Genomic DNA, 19,419 nt, shown 5'->3' with positions numbered 1-19,419 from the left:
CCACTCGGGGCTGATTTTGAGTCTCAATTTGGCCACAGCTTTCTCTGTTTCAGCAAGTGGAATGATTTTTCGTTACAAAATAGAGAAAGTTGTGGCCAACTTGAGACTGATAATCAAAAAAAAACAAACAAACAAAAAATAAAACAGCCCCAAACGCACACAAGGGTTAAGGTCTGACTGCGCAATCAATGCGCAGCTTTAACGCTCAAAAAACGTTTGTGACCGAACACGGAAGTAATTCAAAGAATCTCCCGCGTAGTTTTTATTGTTTGGTTAAGTCATGTGCGTCTGAAAGAGATGCAGTGTGTTTACAACCGAATGACTGCGATGTCTAAACTGAAGAGGAAGAAATTATCAGTCGAGGACAGTAAATCCGAGCAGCAAACACGGATCAAAAAGTCAAACGACGGCCGGTGTTCAGTAGCGTTACTGGAGGACAGCAGATGCGCAACAACATCTGCAGGCAGGTATGTATGCCCAGTATGAGAAGACTTTTTCACAAACTAATATAGTGTGATTTGTGCAATTATCATATGTATTTTGACTCAATGTGACTGAATATTGACTGCAGCAGGGAGAGATGGTGGGAGAGTTCAGAGCTGAGTGATGCTGAGAGACTCTGGGCTCTTACCTTGACAGCTCTTTGCCCTAACCTGCAGTCAGATGATCTGGAAGAGTCCATTCCACAGCTCCCCCCACCTTCATCTACGGTAATGAATGTTGGTATAATACCTTTTCATTACTTTATTATCATTAAAAAGGGAGGGGATTGAAGAAGGTTGGAAATGATACATTTGGCATGTAACTTACTAGACTAAGATCTCTTAGTACTGGTTGATTTACATCACAATAACGTTTTCATAAGACACAATAAATCACAATAATGTGTTAAAAAACTGACAGTGTAATATTTAGTTTTTCTGTAATATTTATCAAAGTATGTACAGTTGAAGTCAGAATTATTAAACCCCCTAATTATTAGACCCCCTGTTTATTTTTCCCCAATTTCTGTTTAAAGTTGTGCATTTCTAAACATAATAGTTATAATAACTCATCTGATTTTTTATTTATTTTTTTTGCCATGATGACAGTAAATAATATTTTACTAGATATTTTTCAAAGCACTTCTATACAGCTTAAAGTGACATTTAAAGGCTTAACTAGTTTAATTAGGTTAACTAGGTAGGTTAGGGTAATTAGGCAAGTTATTGTATAACGATGGTTTGTTCTGTAGACTATCAAAAAAAAAATAGTTAAAAGGGGCTAATAATTTTGACCTTAAAATGTTTTTAAAAAATTAAAAACTGCTTTTATTCTAGTCGAAATAAAACAAATAAGACTTTCTCCAGAAGAAAAGATGTTATCAGACATACTGTAAACATTTCCTTGCTCTGTTAAACAACATTTAGGAAATTTTTTAAAAAGAAAAAAAAAATCAAAGGGTGGCTAATAATTCTGACTTCAACTGTAAATTAATTCCCGAGACGAGTAGATGACTATTTGGAATGAATGTATTATTTTCTATGGGGGTGAATCATATTAAATGCACATTTCAGAAAATAAAACAATCAGTGGAATTTGATTTTCTAGGGTGTCTAGTAGTATTCATGTCGAACAGTTGAATAATCAAATGTAGCATAACACTACATTGTCAATGCTCGAACACAATTAATCTTTGTTAAAACTAAAACTTATCTTTTTTTGTGCCTAAAAGCTTTAAACCCTCTTGGAATGTTTTCACAGTAACATGCCTTAAAAATGTGTGCAGATTATGAACTTTTATTTTATTATGGTTAAACTTTTCATTTAATGCACAACTCCTGCATTCTGTGGTGCATTGTCTAAGATTTAACATGAAACATTAGGGCTGGGTGATTAATCGAAAAGTAATCGAAATTGACATTCAGGACCTAAAATCGGTCTAATTTTTCCAGGTCAATTTTTTTCAATTACTTTCCCATACAATTCCCATTCAATTACTTTCCGCATACCCGTCGCCGTGTCTAATGCCGACGCTGACCTATCGAAAAATGTAAACACACGTCGTGATGACGCATAGCACAAGCTCTGTGATTGGTCGACCTGGGATTGTTGAACAGTGTGGGCGAGAAATAGATAAATAAATAAAAGAAACGTTCATTAATCAAGTTAAAATATTCAACTAATCGAGATTTTGATTTTAGGTCAAATCGCCCAGCCCTATGAAACATGCTGCAACTTTTACAGAGGCGCACGTTGCAATTTTGATGTTGAAATGATGTGATGTGTAGCCTTATTGTAATGATGTCATTTTTTTACACAATACTAATTTACCATTAATAAGGAAATAAATGCTTTTCACATATTTGTTAACCTTCAGAAGAATGTAGTTATAACTTGTTTGTATGCAATTAAACTGCTCAGAATATGCTACATTTTAAATGAAGACTATATGAAATCCTTTTAATTTCATCCAAGTTCTGTTTGACATTTTTTTTTTTTTTTTGGAAACTGTGTTTTATGATTCAATACAAGTTTTTCGTCAAAAATGGAGTATAATGAAAGGAATTATGAGACGTTTAAAATTGTAGTCAATATTTAAAAAATATAACAATTAATTTACTGCCAAACATTCTTTTTTTATTGCTCAACAAAACAGTTTCAACTAGAAATGAGCGTATAATTAATCTTAGTTTGATAACATTCATCACCCAGCCCTACTACTTATATTATTGTATAATCCTATGTAATTGATTCATTTTCAATCAGCTTAGTCCCTTATTAATTAAAGGTCGCCACAGCAGAATGAAGCACCAACTATTCTGGCATATGTTTTACGCAGCGGATGCCCTTGCAGTCACAACCCAGTCCTAGGAAACACCCATATTCACACACATACTCATACACCAAGGCCAATTTAGTTCATCCAATTCATCAATAGCGCATGTCTTTGGACTGTGTGGGAAACCACAGCACCAGGAGGAAACCCTTGCGAAAACGGAGAGAACGTGCAAACTCCACACAGAAATGCCAACTGACCCAGCTGGGACTCGTACCAGCAACCTTCTTGCTGTGAGGTGACAGTGCTTACCACTGAGCTACCATGCTGTCCTATCCACTGTAATTGATGTCATAAAAGATGTGTGAGGTGTTAATTCCTACTTTGTGTCCTGAAATGGATGTAAGATGCAAATAGACGCAGTAATATCTAAAGATTACTTCATCCAGTCACTATGAGGCAAAATGCACTAAACACTTCATTCCCTTCACTAAAATGACATTTCTGAATTACCAATCATATATCACTGTCTTGAAAAGCAGGACCCAATCTCCAATCTCACATTTTCCTCTGTACATGGGAAACGGGGGCTAAATGTTATTTTTCATGGGGACGAGAGAATGAATGACACTGAACTGTCCTTTTCCAGAATCTGCAACACGGCTGCGGTGTGCTGTCCTGGGCAGCATGTTTATTTAATGAATGACATTTTCCATGAATAGGGTCGACTTTGGTGTCCCATTACTTAAAAACATACAACAGATAACATTCGAGGCACGAATCACAAACATAAAATCAGATAAAAATATCAGAATTTAGACATCTCTTTAAAAGATTCTGTTGATTGTATTCAAATCTAATATTGTTTTAATGAACCTTACATATTTAGCCATGCACCACATTTCTCTTTTATTTTGTGGTAAGCATATTAGTAACCTTTTTTCCAGATTATTTCAATATCTTTTTTAACAGTACTTTTTCTTAACAGGTTTACAAAGGCTAAGTTTGATTAAAGTATTTAATACGTGCTAAAAGTTTTTCATCGACCAAAGTAAAATAATTTTGTTTTGGCTTATTTTTTTATCCTATCTACAGTAGAAGTCAGAATTATAAAACCCCCGGAATTATAAGTCTCCCTGTTTATTTTTTCCCCAATTTCTGTTTAACGGAGAGAAGATTTTGTCAACACATTTCTAAACATCATATTTTTAATAACTCATCTCTAATAACTGATTTATTTTATCTTTGCCATGATGACAGTCAATAATATTTGACTGGATATTTTTCAAGACACTTCTATACAGCTTAAAGTGACATTTAAAGGCTTAATTAGGTTAACTAGGCACTAGGTTAACAAGCAGGCAAGGGCATTTAGGCGAGTTATTGTATAACGATGGTTTGTTCTGTAGACTATCGATAAAAAATATAGCTGACTTCAACTGTATGTAAAGTGTCATATACATATATTTTCTTCAAGTATTTATCTTTTTATAAGTAATGGAGTATTTTAAAAAGGCAACATGATTGTACAATTTTTTAAATTAGCGCTTTTTTCAGATCAGTTTGGATTTAGAAATCATACCTTGATTTGGTTTTCCTTCTAAACCACTAACAAAGTTGGTATCCAAGAAGCCAGTGTTAATCTCATTGACGAAAAGTTTTCGTCATAATTTTTGTGATGAACAAGTTTCTACCAACGACAACAACTATAATAAAAATATACGGACATTTTGTTGACTTATAAAAACTAGAAAAGAGTGTGATTGACAGACGTTTTTGGAAAATAAGAATTAATCTTGGTGTGATGATGAATAATGCTTAATGACACTTATTTTTTACATATATCTTCACATTATAATTCCTCTATTTGAGCAAACAGAGTCATGGGACTCTGGGACATTTTACAACACATTATCATTTGCCAGTCATAAGTCATTACGCTACTTATTTACTCAGTGCTATACAGCTGAGCACCATGTACTGTAACACCAAATACAACAGTAAAGCTTGCTATAGACTGACATTGCAAAGTGAACTTAAGCTATTTTAAGCCCTTTAAATATTTAATGGCTTGAAATTGTCCAACAGACTGGTTAAAAAGACTAGTAGTTCAGGCCCCACTAGTAGTATCACATTAAAATAAAGGGCTTGCTAAATAATCCTGCATTTTCAATAGGCTACTGTTACATGTTACATGCTATATGTGGAATGATTGCTGACATAATTTACATATTACTTATGATATAAATAAACAATGATATAAAATTTTTGGTCTTGAATAGAAAAGCTATATCCCATAGTTAAATGATACTGTTTTATTTAAATTTAAGTTAGAATATTTTGTATAAATCAATGTATACAATATTTGAATTAAATTACACTTAAACCAAATATATTTTAGTCAACTAAATCTCGAGTAGATTTAGTCGACTAAAATCTAATGAAATTTAGTCGACTAAAACTAGACTAAAACTAAAATTATTCAGAAGACTAAAACTAGACTAAAACTAAAATTATTCAGAAGACTAAAATATGACTAAAACTAAAATTATTCAGAAGACTAAAATTAGACTAGAACTAAAATTATTCAGAAGACTAAAACTAGACTAAAACTAAAATTATTCAGAAGACTAAAACTAGACTAAAACTAAAATTATTCAGAAGACTAAAATTAGACTAAAACTAAAATTATTCAGAAGACTAAAATTAGACTAGAACTAAAATTATTCAGAAGACTAAAACTAGACTAAAACTAAAATTATTCAGAAGACTAAACTAGACTAAAACTAAAATTATTCAGAAGACTAAAATTAGACTAAAACTAAAATTATTCAGAAGACTAAAATTAGACTAGAACTAAAATTATTCAGAAGACTAAAACTAGACTAAAACTAAAATTATTCAGAAGACTAAAACTAGACTAAAACTAAAATTATTCAGAAGACTAAAACTAGACTAAAACTAAAATGGAATTTTAGTCAAAAGACTAAACCAAACTAAATTTGCTATCAAAATTAGCACTGCAAGCAGCACCGTTTAAAATATTCATTAATGAAACTATTGGAAGGGTGTAATTCACAAATGTGACATTTTCTGGACTTATTACAGTGTGCTATATTTTTATCTGTTTCCTCAGAAAACCCCTGTACAAGCAGTAAGTGACTGGAGATGGTGCAATGCAGATAAAGATGTAAATCCACCTCCTGGTCTGCCAGCTCCATCATTCTTTGTTCACCCACCACCAGCAAACGACTTCAAGAACCCTTCACACCCTCCAGCAGAGGGAAACACCAGGGCATCTGATCCACCAAGCCTTTCTGATCAAGAGAAACATGCATCTTCACCTGATGGAGACGCTGTGCCAGTATGCAGTACACAAACTTCTCAGCGGCACCACCTAGATGATGGAGTCAACTGCCTTGAAGATTGCAAATTGTTGGTGACAAATCAGGGTGACAAATTTGGTCAAGCAAGCAATGTGTCTGAAACAAGAAGATCTCAAGCAGAATCAAGAACAGTCAGGTCAGGAGCAGGAACGAGTGCAGAAATAAGTGCTGGAAAATCTGAATCAGGGATAGGAACATTTTTTGGAGCAGAAGGACCAGCATTAGTGCTGGGAACAAAACAAGAAGCAAGTGGGTCTGGATCAGGACAGCGAGCAAAATCTGGAGCAGGTCAAAGGGCTAAATCGGGAGTAAAAGGATCTGGATTGGGAACAGGAACAAAATCTAGAATTGCTAAAGGAGCCAGATCGGGACTGGGAAGAAATTCAGTTGCAAGTGGATCTGGATTAGTACTAACAAAATCTGGAGCAAGTGGATCTGGATTAGTACTGGGAACAAAATCTGAGGCAAGTGGATCTGGGTTAGTACTAACAAAATCTGGAGCAAGTGGATCTAGATTAGTACTGGGAACAAAATCTGGAGCAAGTGGAAATGGGTTTGTACTGGGAGCAAAATCTGGATCAGGACAGGAGGCAAAATCAGGACTAGTAGGGTCTGGGTCAGGACTAGTACAATCTGGAACTGTACAGGAGGAAAATAACGGACTAAAAGGATTTAGGTCAGGACTGGGAACAAATGCAAGAACGAGTGGATGCAAATTAGGACTGGAAACAAAATCTGGAACAGAACAGGAGGCAAAATCAGGAATGAGAGGATCTGGAACAAATTCAGGTGAAGAGAAACTAGCAAAATCAGGATTAGGAGGATCTGGATTAGGACATGGAGCAAATTCAGGAACAATTGGATCTGGAGCTGGACTGGAAACAAGAAGTCCTGAAGGATCTGAATCAGGCTCGGAAACAAAATCCGGAGCAGAACGCAGGTCAGAACTGGAGTGCTGTCCCATGTGTCTGATGCCATTTCCTGCCGGGTGAGTAACTGTTTCATCCAAGGGTGCATTTACATGGCAACTCTATAGTCTGTATCTAAATATAGAAAACTTACTGGTTGCGTCCGAAATCGCCTACTACTCAGTAGGTACTGCATTTGAATTTAAACGTACTACTCGACTGTTAGAAAAGTACGTTCTCTACATTATGAATGTGAGCAGTATGAATGGAACTCAGACATACTGCATCCGCCATTTTGTCCTCATCACATGACCAACCCACCTCAGTTGTGTGGCTTCACTCCCATTCATGAGTTTTCTTGCGGTGCATCACAGGATAGGGTAGTGTCCATCCCATACCTGTCAACTTTTGGATGTGACAATAAGGATTATGGCCACCATAATAAGGGATACCTCGCCCCCCACATACCTAAAAGAAACCCAAATTACTCAATATGTATTTCTGAAGCTGTTTCATTGTAAATAAACAGTTAAATGATCAGTAATGTGTTTTGTTTATAATTATTATTATTATTTACAAAAGAAAACATGAATAGTATACATTAGCAGCAAATACATTAGCAAACAGTTCAGATTATTAAAATAAAAAGCTTTTGTAAAGAAATAGAATCAAGTTATCAAATCTCTTTAACCTAGTCTTCACTGTATAACTTACACATTCTGATTAAAGATATTATTATTATATTATTTAGATTTTTAGATTAAATAACAGAGGTGTCAGTTTAAAAATGCACACATCTAACATTATAATGAAAGCATTCGATTGCTTTCCTAACTTTTTATGCTCATTTAGGACAAAATTAGTTGTGTTAAAAAAAACCCTACGAAGATCGACATCTTTAGATGTTATTATTAATTATGTGTATATGTCTGCTTAAACTGTTCAAATACACTCCCAAAAACCCAGACTTTAGTGCTGCTTCAAATCACCTGGACAAAATCCGTATTTATCACTATGGAGCGCATCAGCTGACAGTCACGCATATAGGAGGGGCAACAGCGCCTGTAATGAAAAGGAAGGGAATCGCGCCGTTTTTATATTTATTTCAAAGTATTTTCATGCCCAAATGAAACGAAACACAGAACAAATTCACATTTAAGAGCAAAGTGGTTCCCCCTGGTGGTTCGGCGGTATGGGTTGCGTATAGGGAGGATCGGCTTTTTAATGTTTATTGCCACCCTTCAGAGAAAGACTAAAAATATGGGAGAAATACGAGAAAATACCTTTACGGGATGATAGCGGGATAGAACTGTAAAATACGGGAGAATCCTGGGAAAAATGGGAGGGTTGACAGGTATGGTCCATTCAATGCGCACTTCAGAATCTCGCCGGTAGTATGTCATCCGGGTACTTCTCGCATACTGATTTTTGAATTCTATGAATTCGGACATACTATTCGGCTCGCAAACTGATTTTAGTCTACTATATAGAATGGAAGTATGCGATTTCGAGCGCAGAAATTGTTTTGGGGAGGGGGAGTTGTATCTTTTTTGTCAAAATGGACCCCATACAAAAGGGTCGGTGAGAAAAATGACTAAAAACAAAATATTGTCACTTTTATAATTATAATAATGATGCACAATATATTGGATGCCTGTATAGGCTTCTAATTTATGGATTATTTCAGCCAGTTGGTCCACTTTAGCTGTGTGCTGTCCTATAATCTGCCATTATTGTTTTGGTTGTCAAGTACTTGTACATGCCTATAGACTGAACACATAATATGCATGTGTATGACATCATAATTGTTGTTTGTTTTTTATAAATTGATGTTTTTGAACTTTTGGGATTAAAAAATTCTTTTTGAAACCTTTTTACAAAAGTTTTTCAGGCCCTCAAAATGATGTTGCTGTCTAAACGACTGAACAAAACCCAGCGTTTGTTTGAAAGAATGGAGTAAAAAATTCCATTAAATAAAGTTGAACCCAAAATGTCACATTGGGTAAAATGTTCAGTGCAGAAACCCACATTATCCCAACATTTCCCAATTAGGCATTGTTTTTGGAAGCAGAATGGCCAGTGGAGAACCCTTGTTGGTTGGTTTCTATGGCTAACAGTCTTTTTGGAAGTCAGCGGGGTTAAATTGATGGTTGTATCTCAGAATGCCAGATCTGAAGTCAAATCTCGACTCTCTCAGAGTTCAGATATTTTGCAGAACAGCAACTCAAATGAGGATGCAGGCGACGTGATGTGCTGTACTTGCAGAGCAGATGCATGTTCTAGTAGGGAGAGACTGGAAGACTGACATCAGCTTTGGCACTAGAGCCAGTTTAGCTGCTCCTTTAGGTACAGCCAGAACATACATGCTCTCACCCTCACAAACCGCTTGGCAAAACAGCTTCACTAGGCTGGACGATGAAGTGTTGGTGGACGGAATCGCACATTCTCTCACCTCTTTCCAATGGCCAAAATGGAATTAGTCATTTGTTGGAGAAAGACGCTTTATTTTCCCTAAATGAAACGGATTGGAGTGTTTGCGCCGCGAGATGGATTTCACAGCCATGGTTATGTAAGTCACTCCTGGATGTGATGTCATCTCTGCAGATGTAGAGCACGGGATCCAGTTCAGTTGGGATTTATATTTATTTGAGGCTTTATGAACACCCGATTCTTTATTTTGATGAACATAGCAACGTTCAGCAGCTGCTGTTGTTGTTGTATTACAATAGTATGAAGTATGCAAAGTATTACACAACACATGGCACTGGATTATGAGACTGGACCTGAGGTGGTTTTGTGGTACAGGGATTGTTTCACATGGTAATACCTTGATACTTAATTAAAAGTTTGTCTTTTTATAGGCGTTTGTTTACACAACACCATTTCTATGCATTTGGGCAATTATGTTTTTTAACATCATTGCTACACTGTAAAAAATAAAAAGTTGAGTTAACTTAAAATTTTAAAGCAACCGGCTGCAAAGAAATGTTGAGTTTATTAATCTTCAGTGGTTGAAGTTGTGCCAAATAATTTTTTTTAAGTTGACTGAAAAGGCTGGTTTAAGTCAAGTATAATTTACGGAATAATTTGCCACAACTTCAACCACTGGAGATTAATAAACTCCAAATTTCTGTGCAGCCGGTTGCTTTAAATTTTTAAGTTAACTCAACTTTTTATTTTTAACAGTGGTAAACACTCAAATGATCAAAAATCAAAATTTAAAGTCTCCTCAACTGAATTTTTAACTTTCATTGAACAAACAGCTCCAAACATGCAGTTAAATCATTTTTATGAGTAAATTCAACTCATACCTCAAAAATAAGTCCACCTAACTTACAATTTTAAACGGAGTTAACAATTTGTAAGTTGGATTTTTTACAGTGTATGTAAACATGCTCATAGTATTGAAAATGATTAGTTTTGTTATTATAAACTTGAACAGCTACCTTTTTATTGCTATTGTTCTTTCAATTTCATTAATAGTGCATAAACTAGCATTAATTAGGTAGCGCTTTACAGTACGGCGAATTTTTTTTTTTTTTTTTTTTTTTTTTTTTTTATGTGCAATTTCATAGTAAAGTACATTGTGTGTAGTTCACTGCCAAGCTACACAATACCATGTTCATTATCATAGACGATTTATTCACCTAATAATAAAGCGAAGATAATTTTTCTGCAATAATGACTAATGTAGGCGTAGCTTCTCAGCGAACTATGACTGTGCATTGCTGCTACATATAAAAGCATGTAAAAAAATACCACATTTAATAGCAATTTTACTCCAAACTTCAGTCGAGGGAAAGAGATTAATATTTCTGTGAGACCAATCGGTAGTTGTGTGTTAATTAGTCACATTGAATCAGTTGAATTAAGCAGTTAAACATGCCAAAGTCTAGATCAGGGCTTCCCTAGCATTTCAGCCTGCGACCCCCAAAATAACAATGCCAGTGACTTGTTGCGACCCTCACTATCCTACTAAATTATAACTTCTTTTGTTAGTTATGGATTAAATATGGCAGTTCTCATAGTTTAATATAATTTATTATTATATTAATTATTTATACTATATAATATGGAAGTATGCAATTTCAGACGCAGCTTTGGTTTCTTTGTGGGTATTTGGAGTTTCTGCTCAAGAGCGCCCTCGGGCCTTGAGATCTACTACTGATCACACAACCGTGCTTCCCTGACAAATCACGATTTCAATTCAGTAATTTCAGTAATTCAGTGTTCATTTATCAACTAACTTGAAATATTGGTGAGAATTATTCTTTGAAACATTTAATAATCTTTGTTATTGTTTATAAAAATGCAGTTGTTCCTTTTGCACTTTAGTTTACTCTTTTATGTAAATCCAGCTACTTTAAACAAACTATTTCTCGTCTTAAAAATCTATTAGTATATATGGAAATTACCATTAACGAACATGTTGTAGAATTATTATTAATTGTTATATTATGTTAACAAATTGTTAACTAGTCTTTTGATCTTCTTGTAAAGTTTACCAGTAATCTATACTAGGGCTGCTCGAGTATGGGAAAAATCATAATCACGATTATTTTGGTCATAATTGTAATCACGATTATTCAAAATGATATACAGTTGAAGTCAAAATTATTCACCCTCCTGGGAACAGAGCAAGGAAATTTTCACAGTATTTCCTGTAAAATCTTTTCTTCTGAAGAAAGTCTTATTTGTTTTATTTTAGCTAGAATAAAAGCAGGTTTAAATATTTTGAAACTTATTTTAAGATCAATATTATTAGGCCTCTTAAGCAATATATTTTTTGATTGTCTGCAGAAAAAACTACTGTTATACAATGACTTGCCTAATTACCCTAATTAAGCCTTTAAATGTCACTTTAAGCTGAATACTAGTATCTTGAAGAATATCTAGTAAAATTTTATTTACTGTCATCATGGCAAAGATAAAATAAATCAGTTATTAGAAATGAGTTATTAAACTATTATGTTTAAAAAAATCTTCTTTTCTGTTAAATAGAAATTAGGGGAAAACGGGTCACTAATAATTCTGACTTCAACTGTATATATACAGTTATTTTCCTCCCTGTAAATAAGAAAAGGGAAATAAATACAATAGAATAAAAATATGAAACAAACTGTGCTTTAAGCATCTTCATGGTATAATTTTTAAAAAATGTTTGCTACAAAAGTCCTTCAGTCAAGAGCAGTGAGTCATTTTGTCCTTTTGTTGTTTGATTAATAATAAAAACAGTCTGCAGCAGGAATATTGCACGCTGTCACTTTAAGAGCAGTACAGTTCTGATTTACGGTTTCACTTTCACATGTCTTTTGATTCTCAACTTGTTTATTACATAAATGAGGGTTAATATGAATAATCACTAAAAACCGCGTTTTGACACAAATTTGCATGTATTTGACCATTAAAACGCTCACATTGAGATAACTTAAGATGTGTGTGCTCTGCTCATCTCTGAGGCTGAGCGCACACACACAACAGCATGCGATCTCTTTAGCGCTTTTAAAAACATGACTGATTCGAATGTGCATTAATGAATGATGCGCATCCCGTGCTGCAAACGTTACATTACAGTACATGCTTTTAGTCATTTACATGTGAAACTGAGCTTTGCAGAGCAACAAATGCGTACAACTGGAAAGGGGGCGGTATATGATGCAGCAATCGTTTAATCTCGATTAATGTTTGTTCATAATCGTTAGAAGCCAAAATGGAAAATGAATTTTTGATTAATTGCACAGATTAGATAGATTAGGGCTAATCTATACAACTTCAAATGTTAACTTCATAATACTCATCGTGCATGAACTCATAAATGAACTGAACTTGATTGTAAACTGCTACCTACTTTTCTTTTTAACCTCAAATCTTGGTGTTGAATTAAAAGATCGACAGAACTGCATATTCATAAACATTTATCTTTAACTAAGGCCAGCTCTTCAATAAAAGCGGTTCATGATCTTCTCTACCCACGAACTTTGGCGCACTTCTCCGAAAGAGGAAACTCAATGTTGAAACACAGCAGACTGTGAGTGTACCTAAAGAGAGCAGGAAGAGAAACTCCACAGAAAGACAGTTATTCATCAGAAAGTCGGGTCAGAAAGTCACCAGATTTTTTGCGAGGTTTGAGATCAGTTCTCCTTGGGCGCTGTGGGCAGTTTGAACAAGGCAGCACTTTGTTGCGAGCGCAGGACTGGCGCGCGCCGCTGCCCGCTTTCTGCCCGTCGTGTGTACATTGGCCAGACTGAAGAACACAAGCGGCCCCGTCAGAGAGACACAATGAGCGCTCTTGTCTGGGGAAGGAGAGATAGAGAATGAGGCACGTATTGAGAGCAGGACTGGTGGAGAAGAGATGGAAATCTAGATGGAGGGAATCAGGGGAATGGGTGGATTGGGTTTGAGGTTTGCTGCTGGGAAACATCAGGCTGTCTGGGTTGGAAAAGGGATTAGAGAGGAAAGGAAATGCAAACACATGAATGCCAGTGGAAATGAGTGTCATTTTGGGGGAGGAAGGATTTGTTGTTTTGAAACATGTACTGTTAATGTTCAATTGGAAAAATCTAAATTGAGACCTGATGACCTTAGAGACATTGGTTTGTTTGTCATTTGGTATAAAATGAGAAAATTGATGTGTTGCGGTTAACATTTGTGCACACATATTGGTGAATTGTAAAGCAGTACATTTGAAGTTGTCACTTTTACCATAAAAGTCCAACATAAATGTGACTTTAAAGGAACACTCCACTCTCCTTTTTAATAGGCTCATTTGACAACTAGAGTTAACAGTTGAGCTTTATAATATGAAATCATTGAATCGGATTAGACCATTAGTATAAATGATTAAAAAGAAAAAAAAAAAAAAAAAAAATTTAAATAAAAAAAAAGTTCTCATAACTTTTATATTCAAAGTTTCACTGATCTATAGCTACATCATGTACCAAGACTGACGGAAAATGAAAAGTTGCCTTTTTCTTGTCAGTTGGTATAAAACGTCGGAACTTGTGTGGTGTGGTTAATAATTGTGCACACATATTAGTAAATGCTAAAGCAGTACATTTGAAGTTGTCACTTTTACCATAAAATTCAAACAATAAATGTGACTTTAAAGAAACACTCCATTCTTTTTTGGAAATAGGCTCATTTTACAACTACCCTAGGGTTAAATAATTGAGCTTTATGATTTTTGAATTCATTCTGCTGATCTTCAGATCTGGCAGGAGCAATTTTAGCTTAGCTTAGCATAAATAATTGAATCGAATTGGACCATTAGCATCTTGCTTAAATCCAAAAAGCGTTTTGATAACTTTTCTATTTGAAGTTTGATGGCTCTATAGTTACATCGTGTACTAACACTGACAGAAAATGAAAAGCTGCCATTTTCTTGTCAATAGGTATAAATGACAAAACTGGTGTCCTGTGGTTATTATTTGTGCACACTTGAATTGTAAAGCAGTACATTTTAAGTTGTCACTTTTACCATTAAATTCAAACAATAAATGTGACTTTAAAGGATCACTCTTTTTTTGAAATTGGCTCATTTTACAACTACCCCAGAGTTAAACAGTTCAGCTTTTTTGAATTCGTTCAGCTGATCTCCGGGTCTGGCGGGAGCACTTTTAGCTTAGCTTAGCATCAATCATTGAATCGGATTGGACCATTAGCATCTCACTAAAAAAAAGACTGACGAAAAATGAAAAGGTACAATTTTCTTGGTAAATGAGCTATACTCTTTAACTATTTCTGTGTAATAATCAAGGAACTTTGCTGCTATGCCATGGCCGCAGCAGACACAATGATATTATGCAGCGCTGTTACCTACTTTCCTAGTCAGGGACTATTTTCAAGCGCTTCGTAATATTGAAGTCTTTTGATTATTGCCCAATTCAATTATTCATGCTAAACTAAGCTAAAAGTGCTTCTCCAAGACCCAGAGATTGACTGTATGGATTCAAAAATGGCAAATATCAACTGTTTTATGTTAAGTGACAAAAAAATGCAGCTAGTTCCAAAAAATTGAAGTGTCTATTTTTAATGTGCCATAACAGATTTCTGTATTACCTTAGCTTAACACACCTGAATCGGTCGTCACTTCCTCCTTACTATAAGTTACTTACAGCATAAAATAAACATGAATGAGCCTCAGAAGGAAACTTACCGATGTTCATCATGCCTCGTAATCACTCAGTCAGCGTTTTAACCCTGGAAAATGTGAATAAAACGGCTAACAAGTAAAGGGTAATTTACGTCTAGGAGGTTGTTCATGCTACTTTCTCTGAAGTGTAAAATGTAAAGCTGACTGAAACAATGCAGTACATTAACTTACCAGTTATTCAGTCTCCAAAACAGTCAAGAACATCGGTGTGACAGATAAGCATATAGATATGTATAAGAAGGTATTCACTGATGCTCAAGATGATTTGTAGTGACCAGATTAGCCTGTTTTACATTATTAGTTCTATAAGTTGTTACCTGGCAAGAACACACCTTGGAATGTAGTAATTAACCAATCAGAATCAAGTATTTCAGAGAGCTGCATAATAAACAGTATCACACAATATTACATTTAACTCAGGAAAGCTATTCATTGATCTTAAATGAATTCAATAAGTATGCACTATGTTAGATAGTCATATGATTTATAAATCTAAAATATAGTATATATTAAAGTTAATGCTATAAAATGGTATAGTTCAAAGCATTAATTTTTTGAAAGAAAGCAGATATTGTTTCTGATATGCAAGTCAATCAGTATAATGAATGGAATTGAATCCATAAAGCTTAGAAATAGAATTGTGAAGTTTCGGTTAGCACCCATTACTTATTAAAACATAGTACCAGCCGTAATTTTAGCAGTTGGCATATTGAAGACAGGAGACTGATCTACTCGGCTGCCACAAAATTCATTAGACCTTCTGAACCAAAAAGACCTTCTAAGGCTGATTTGATTTTTTTACTTGTTAATTAACTTGCAATAACTGAATAATTGATCAAACCCTACTGATTAATCGATGAGTAGTCAAGTAATCTAATAATTGCTAAATTAACTGAACGAACTTAAAATGAACGAACCTTTGTACGTAAAGGTATAGTTCACCCGTTCATCGTTCACTCATCCTCTACTTGTTTCAAACCCGTTTTAGTTTTTTTCTTCTGTTGCACACAAAAGAAGATATTTTGAAGAATGTTGGACTTCCCTAGTATTTTTACTCTTACCATGGATGCCAATTTCTGCGTTTTTCAAACATTCTTCAGAATATCTCTTTTGCTTTTAACAGATGAAAAAAAAATCATGAATGTTTACAACCAGTTAAGTATTTCATTAAAGTTGAGGAAATTTTTCAGTTCAGGGTGCTGCCCATCCATAGATTTGCTCATCAGTGTTTGGACTTTCAGCAGTGAAAATTAAACCACACTGAACTGAACTTCAACTCTGAAAACTGAACTGACACTGTTTCAATTTACTAGAACTTCTATGTGAAGCTGCTTTGACACAATCTACATTGTAAAAGAACTATAGAAATAAAGATGAATTTAATGGAAAAGTCAACTACCGCTTTAAGATGAATAAATACCATAACAAACGGGTTACAGATTTTTGGTTAACTTGCATTGACTTTAGCTAATATATTGTGTTACCAAAACAAGGTTTAAAAAGTGCATGAATTCTGACTAAAATGTGTTCAGCAAATGCTTGTTAAGAATTGTTGGATACCACGAGAAAATCTGATATAGGAGAGGCATGAATTATTGAAGTATTTCCAGATAAATGCTTTTAGGGTGATATCAGGGGATCGGCTACATTGTAAACAGCTTTTCTCTACAGTCCAAGACTTACATCAACATGCATTATTCCCAAATAGAGTTCTGATAGACATTGAGGGATCAATAACTTATCATGACTCAAAAATCTTCTTTTGTTTCCAGAAGTGCCGGAGTTGTGCAAGAGAGAAACAGCCTCGCTTGTGTAGTTTTGCAAACCGCAAACGATCCTGTTTTCTCTTTAGTGCTTTTATATTAGAGCTGTGCTGTTTTGTGTGTTATTATTCTTAACGTTTGTATGTTTTCTATTTTTCAGGTTCACCCAGATGGAATGTGATGGTCACCTTGCGCAATGCCTATCAGAAATGCACGATGATATCATTTGGTGATTATTATTAGGAATTTAGTTATATTATTTTTGATTTTTACATTCCTTGTGTATTGTATGTAAGCATTTCTGGTAACACTTTACAATAACAGTGCATAAATAGTGATGTATTAATATGTAAACTCAACGTTACTTTATTATAAACTAATGATGAGTTAATGGTAACACTTTAGGCCACAATCCACAGTATTAACTAACCATAAACTAACACTACTTGCTTATCAAACTACTAATTAGCTGTTTGTTAGTAGTTAGTGAGGTAGCTTTAGGTTTTGAGTAGGATTAGGGATGCAGGATATGATCATGCTTTATAACTACTAATGAACAGGTAATATCTTAATAATAGGCAAGAAATAAGCCAGTAGTTAATAGCATGAATTGTGACCTAAACTAAAGTGTTACCACCTTAATTAATTGTTAGTATATGTTGTTAATTAATGTATTAATTACATTTAAGTTTAAGTTAAATGTAACCAACATGAACTCATGAGCTGTTAATGTATAATAATGTCATGACTTTACTTGGAGGGGCACATCCTCATTAAATCATCCTAAACTACTCATGAACTCCTGTTTAAACTGTTCATGTAGACGGAGCACTTTTCTATTGTTATTCAGTGCAAACGCACTAGACAGACGTGCAAAAGGAGTTTGAGTAGTCAAAAATGGGTTAATGATGATGTGCCCCTCCAAGTAAAGTCATGATATAATTATATATTAACATAAGTTTATGATGGTTAAATTAAACATAAAATTATGTGTTATTTAATACATGAATTAACAAAATCATATACTAACAAGTAATTCAGGTAGTCGTTATTAACTCATGAACTCTTGTGGCTCATGATTAGCATATACATTATTATAAACTAATGATGACTTAATGTATGCACTAATCATGAACTAACTTAACTACAACATGAGTCCATGTGTGAATAACGACTACCCTAATTACTTGTTAGTACATGTTGTTAATTAATGTATTAATTACCGTTTAAGATAAACGCAACCAACATGAACTCATGAGCTGTTAATGTATAATTATGTTATGACTTTACTTGCAGGAGTACATCATCATTAACTCATCCTTAACTACTCTGTTTAAACTGTTCTTGTTGACGTTGACAGAACACTTTTCTATTGTTATTCAGTGCAAACGCACTAGATGGACGTGCATGAGGAGTTCATGAGTAGTTAAGAATGGGTTAATGATGATGTGACCCTCCAAGTAAAGTCATAATTATACATTAACACGAGTTCATGATGGTTAAACGAAGCATAAACTAATGTGGTAATTAATACATCAGTTAACAAACACTCATATACTAACAAGTAATAAAGGTAGTCGTTATGTTGTAGTTATAGTTAGTTCATGATTAGCGCATATATTACTTATTATGAACTAATAATGAGTTAATGTTAAGTTTACATATTAACACCTCATTATTCATGTACTATTATTGTAAAGTGTTACCATATTTCTTATATGATGGAAAAGCGTGCATTATGCAATAAATAACATGCTCTCTAACAGACTACTGTTGATTTTTGGGGTTTTTACACTCAGAAATCACGAGACAGAAAATGTCAAGTCATTACAATGAACATTTACTGATTTACAGTTGTTATCTAAGATGCTTAAGACTTAACTTCATAAAACCAAAGACATGTTCACATCTCTCTCTCTCTCCCACCCTCAGCCCACAGAAACTCTACTAGAGCTTTCATTTACAATAATTTATAAAACAAACACTTCAAATATAAAAGTATTCCCCTGTAGCACATTGATAAGAGCGTCGTTTGCTTTGGACTCAACATGAGGAAAGAACTGGGAAAAAAAATCAAAGAAAAGCAGAAAACAGCTTGCGACAGCTTTTGTATTTGGCAAGTTGATAAATAATGGAAATTTCCTGCTAAAACGTATTCAGGGACAGATACGTGTGTGTGTTTTTTTATTGCAGTCTTGGGCTCTAAAGTTTGGGACTAGCGCTTAGTGGGACACTGTATGGAGATCTCTTATAATGGTGCAGAAACACATTTATTTCTGTGAAAATTTGTACGGTTTAAATTACAGATATTTACAGGTATGCCAAAACTCATTCCAGTTCAGATAGAAACATAAATCGGACATCTTTTCATGTGGATTCTGTACATTAGCTCAAGCTGGTGGAAAATGAAGCTGTTGGTCGGATGAATGTGGTTTTTACTTGGTCCTTTATC

The 19,419-nt window shown here is 34.5% G+C and overlaps 1 protein-coding gene across 1 annotated transcript; it reads left to right on the top strand.

Annotated features, from left to right (window-relative positions):
• The first annotated feature begins 259 nt into the window (after positions 1 to 259).
• Positions 260 to 18,681, top strand: si:ch73-70k4.1 (uncharacterized). Its single transcript, XM_056463851.1, has 4 exons — positions 260 to 467; positions 572 to 710; positions 5,895 to 7,132; positions 17,128 to 18,681. Exons 1-4 carry the CDS (start codon positions 298 to 300, stop codon positions 17,198 to 17,200), a joined length of 1,620 nt encoding a protein of 539 aa, XP_056319826.1. The 5' UTR covers positions 260 to 297; the 3' UTR covers positions 17,201 to 18,681.
• The last annotated feature ends 738 nt before the right edge of the window (positions 18,682 to 19,419 follow it).

The sequence above is a fragment of the Danio aesculapii genome, chromosome 8 (assembly GCF_903798145.1).
Source record: "Danio aesculapii chromosome 8, fDanAes4.1, whole genome shotgun sequence".
NCBI lineage: Eukaryota > Metazoa > Chordata > Actinopteri > Cypriniformes > Danionidae > Danio > Danio aesculapii.
Note: the sequence above shows the minus strand (reverse complement) of the source record. Positions and strands in the feature narration are given on the sequence as shown.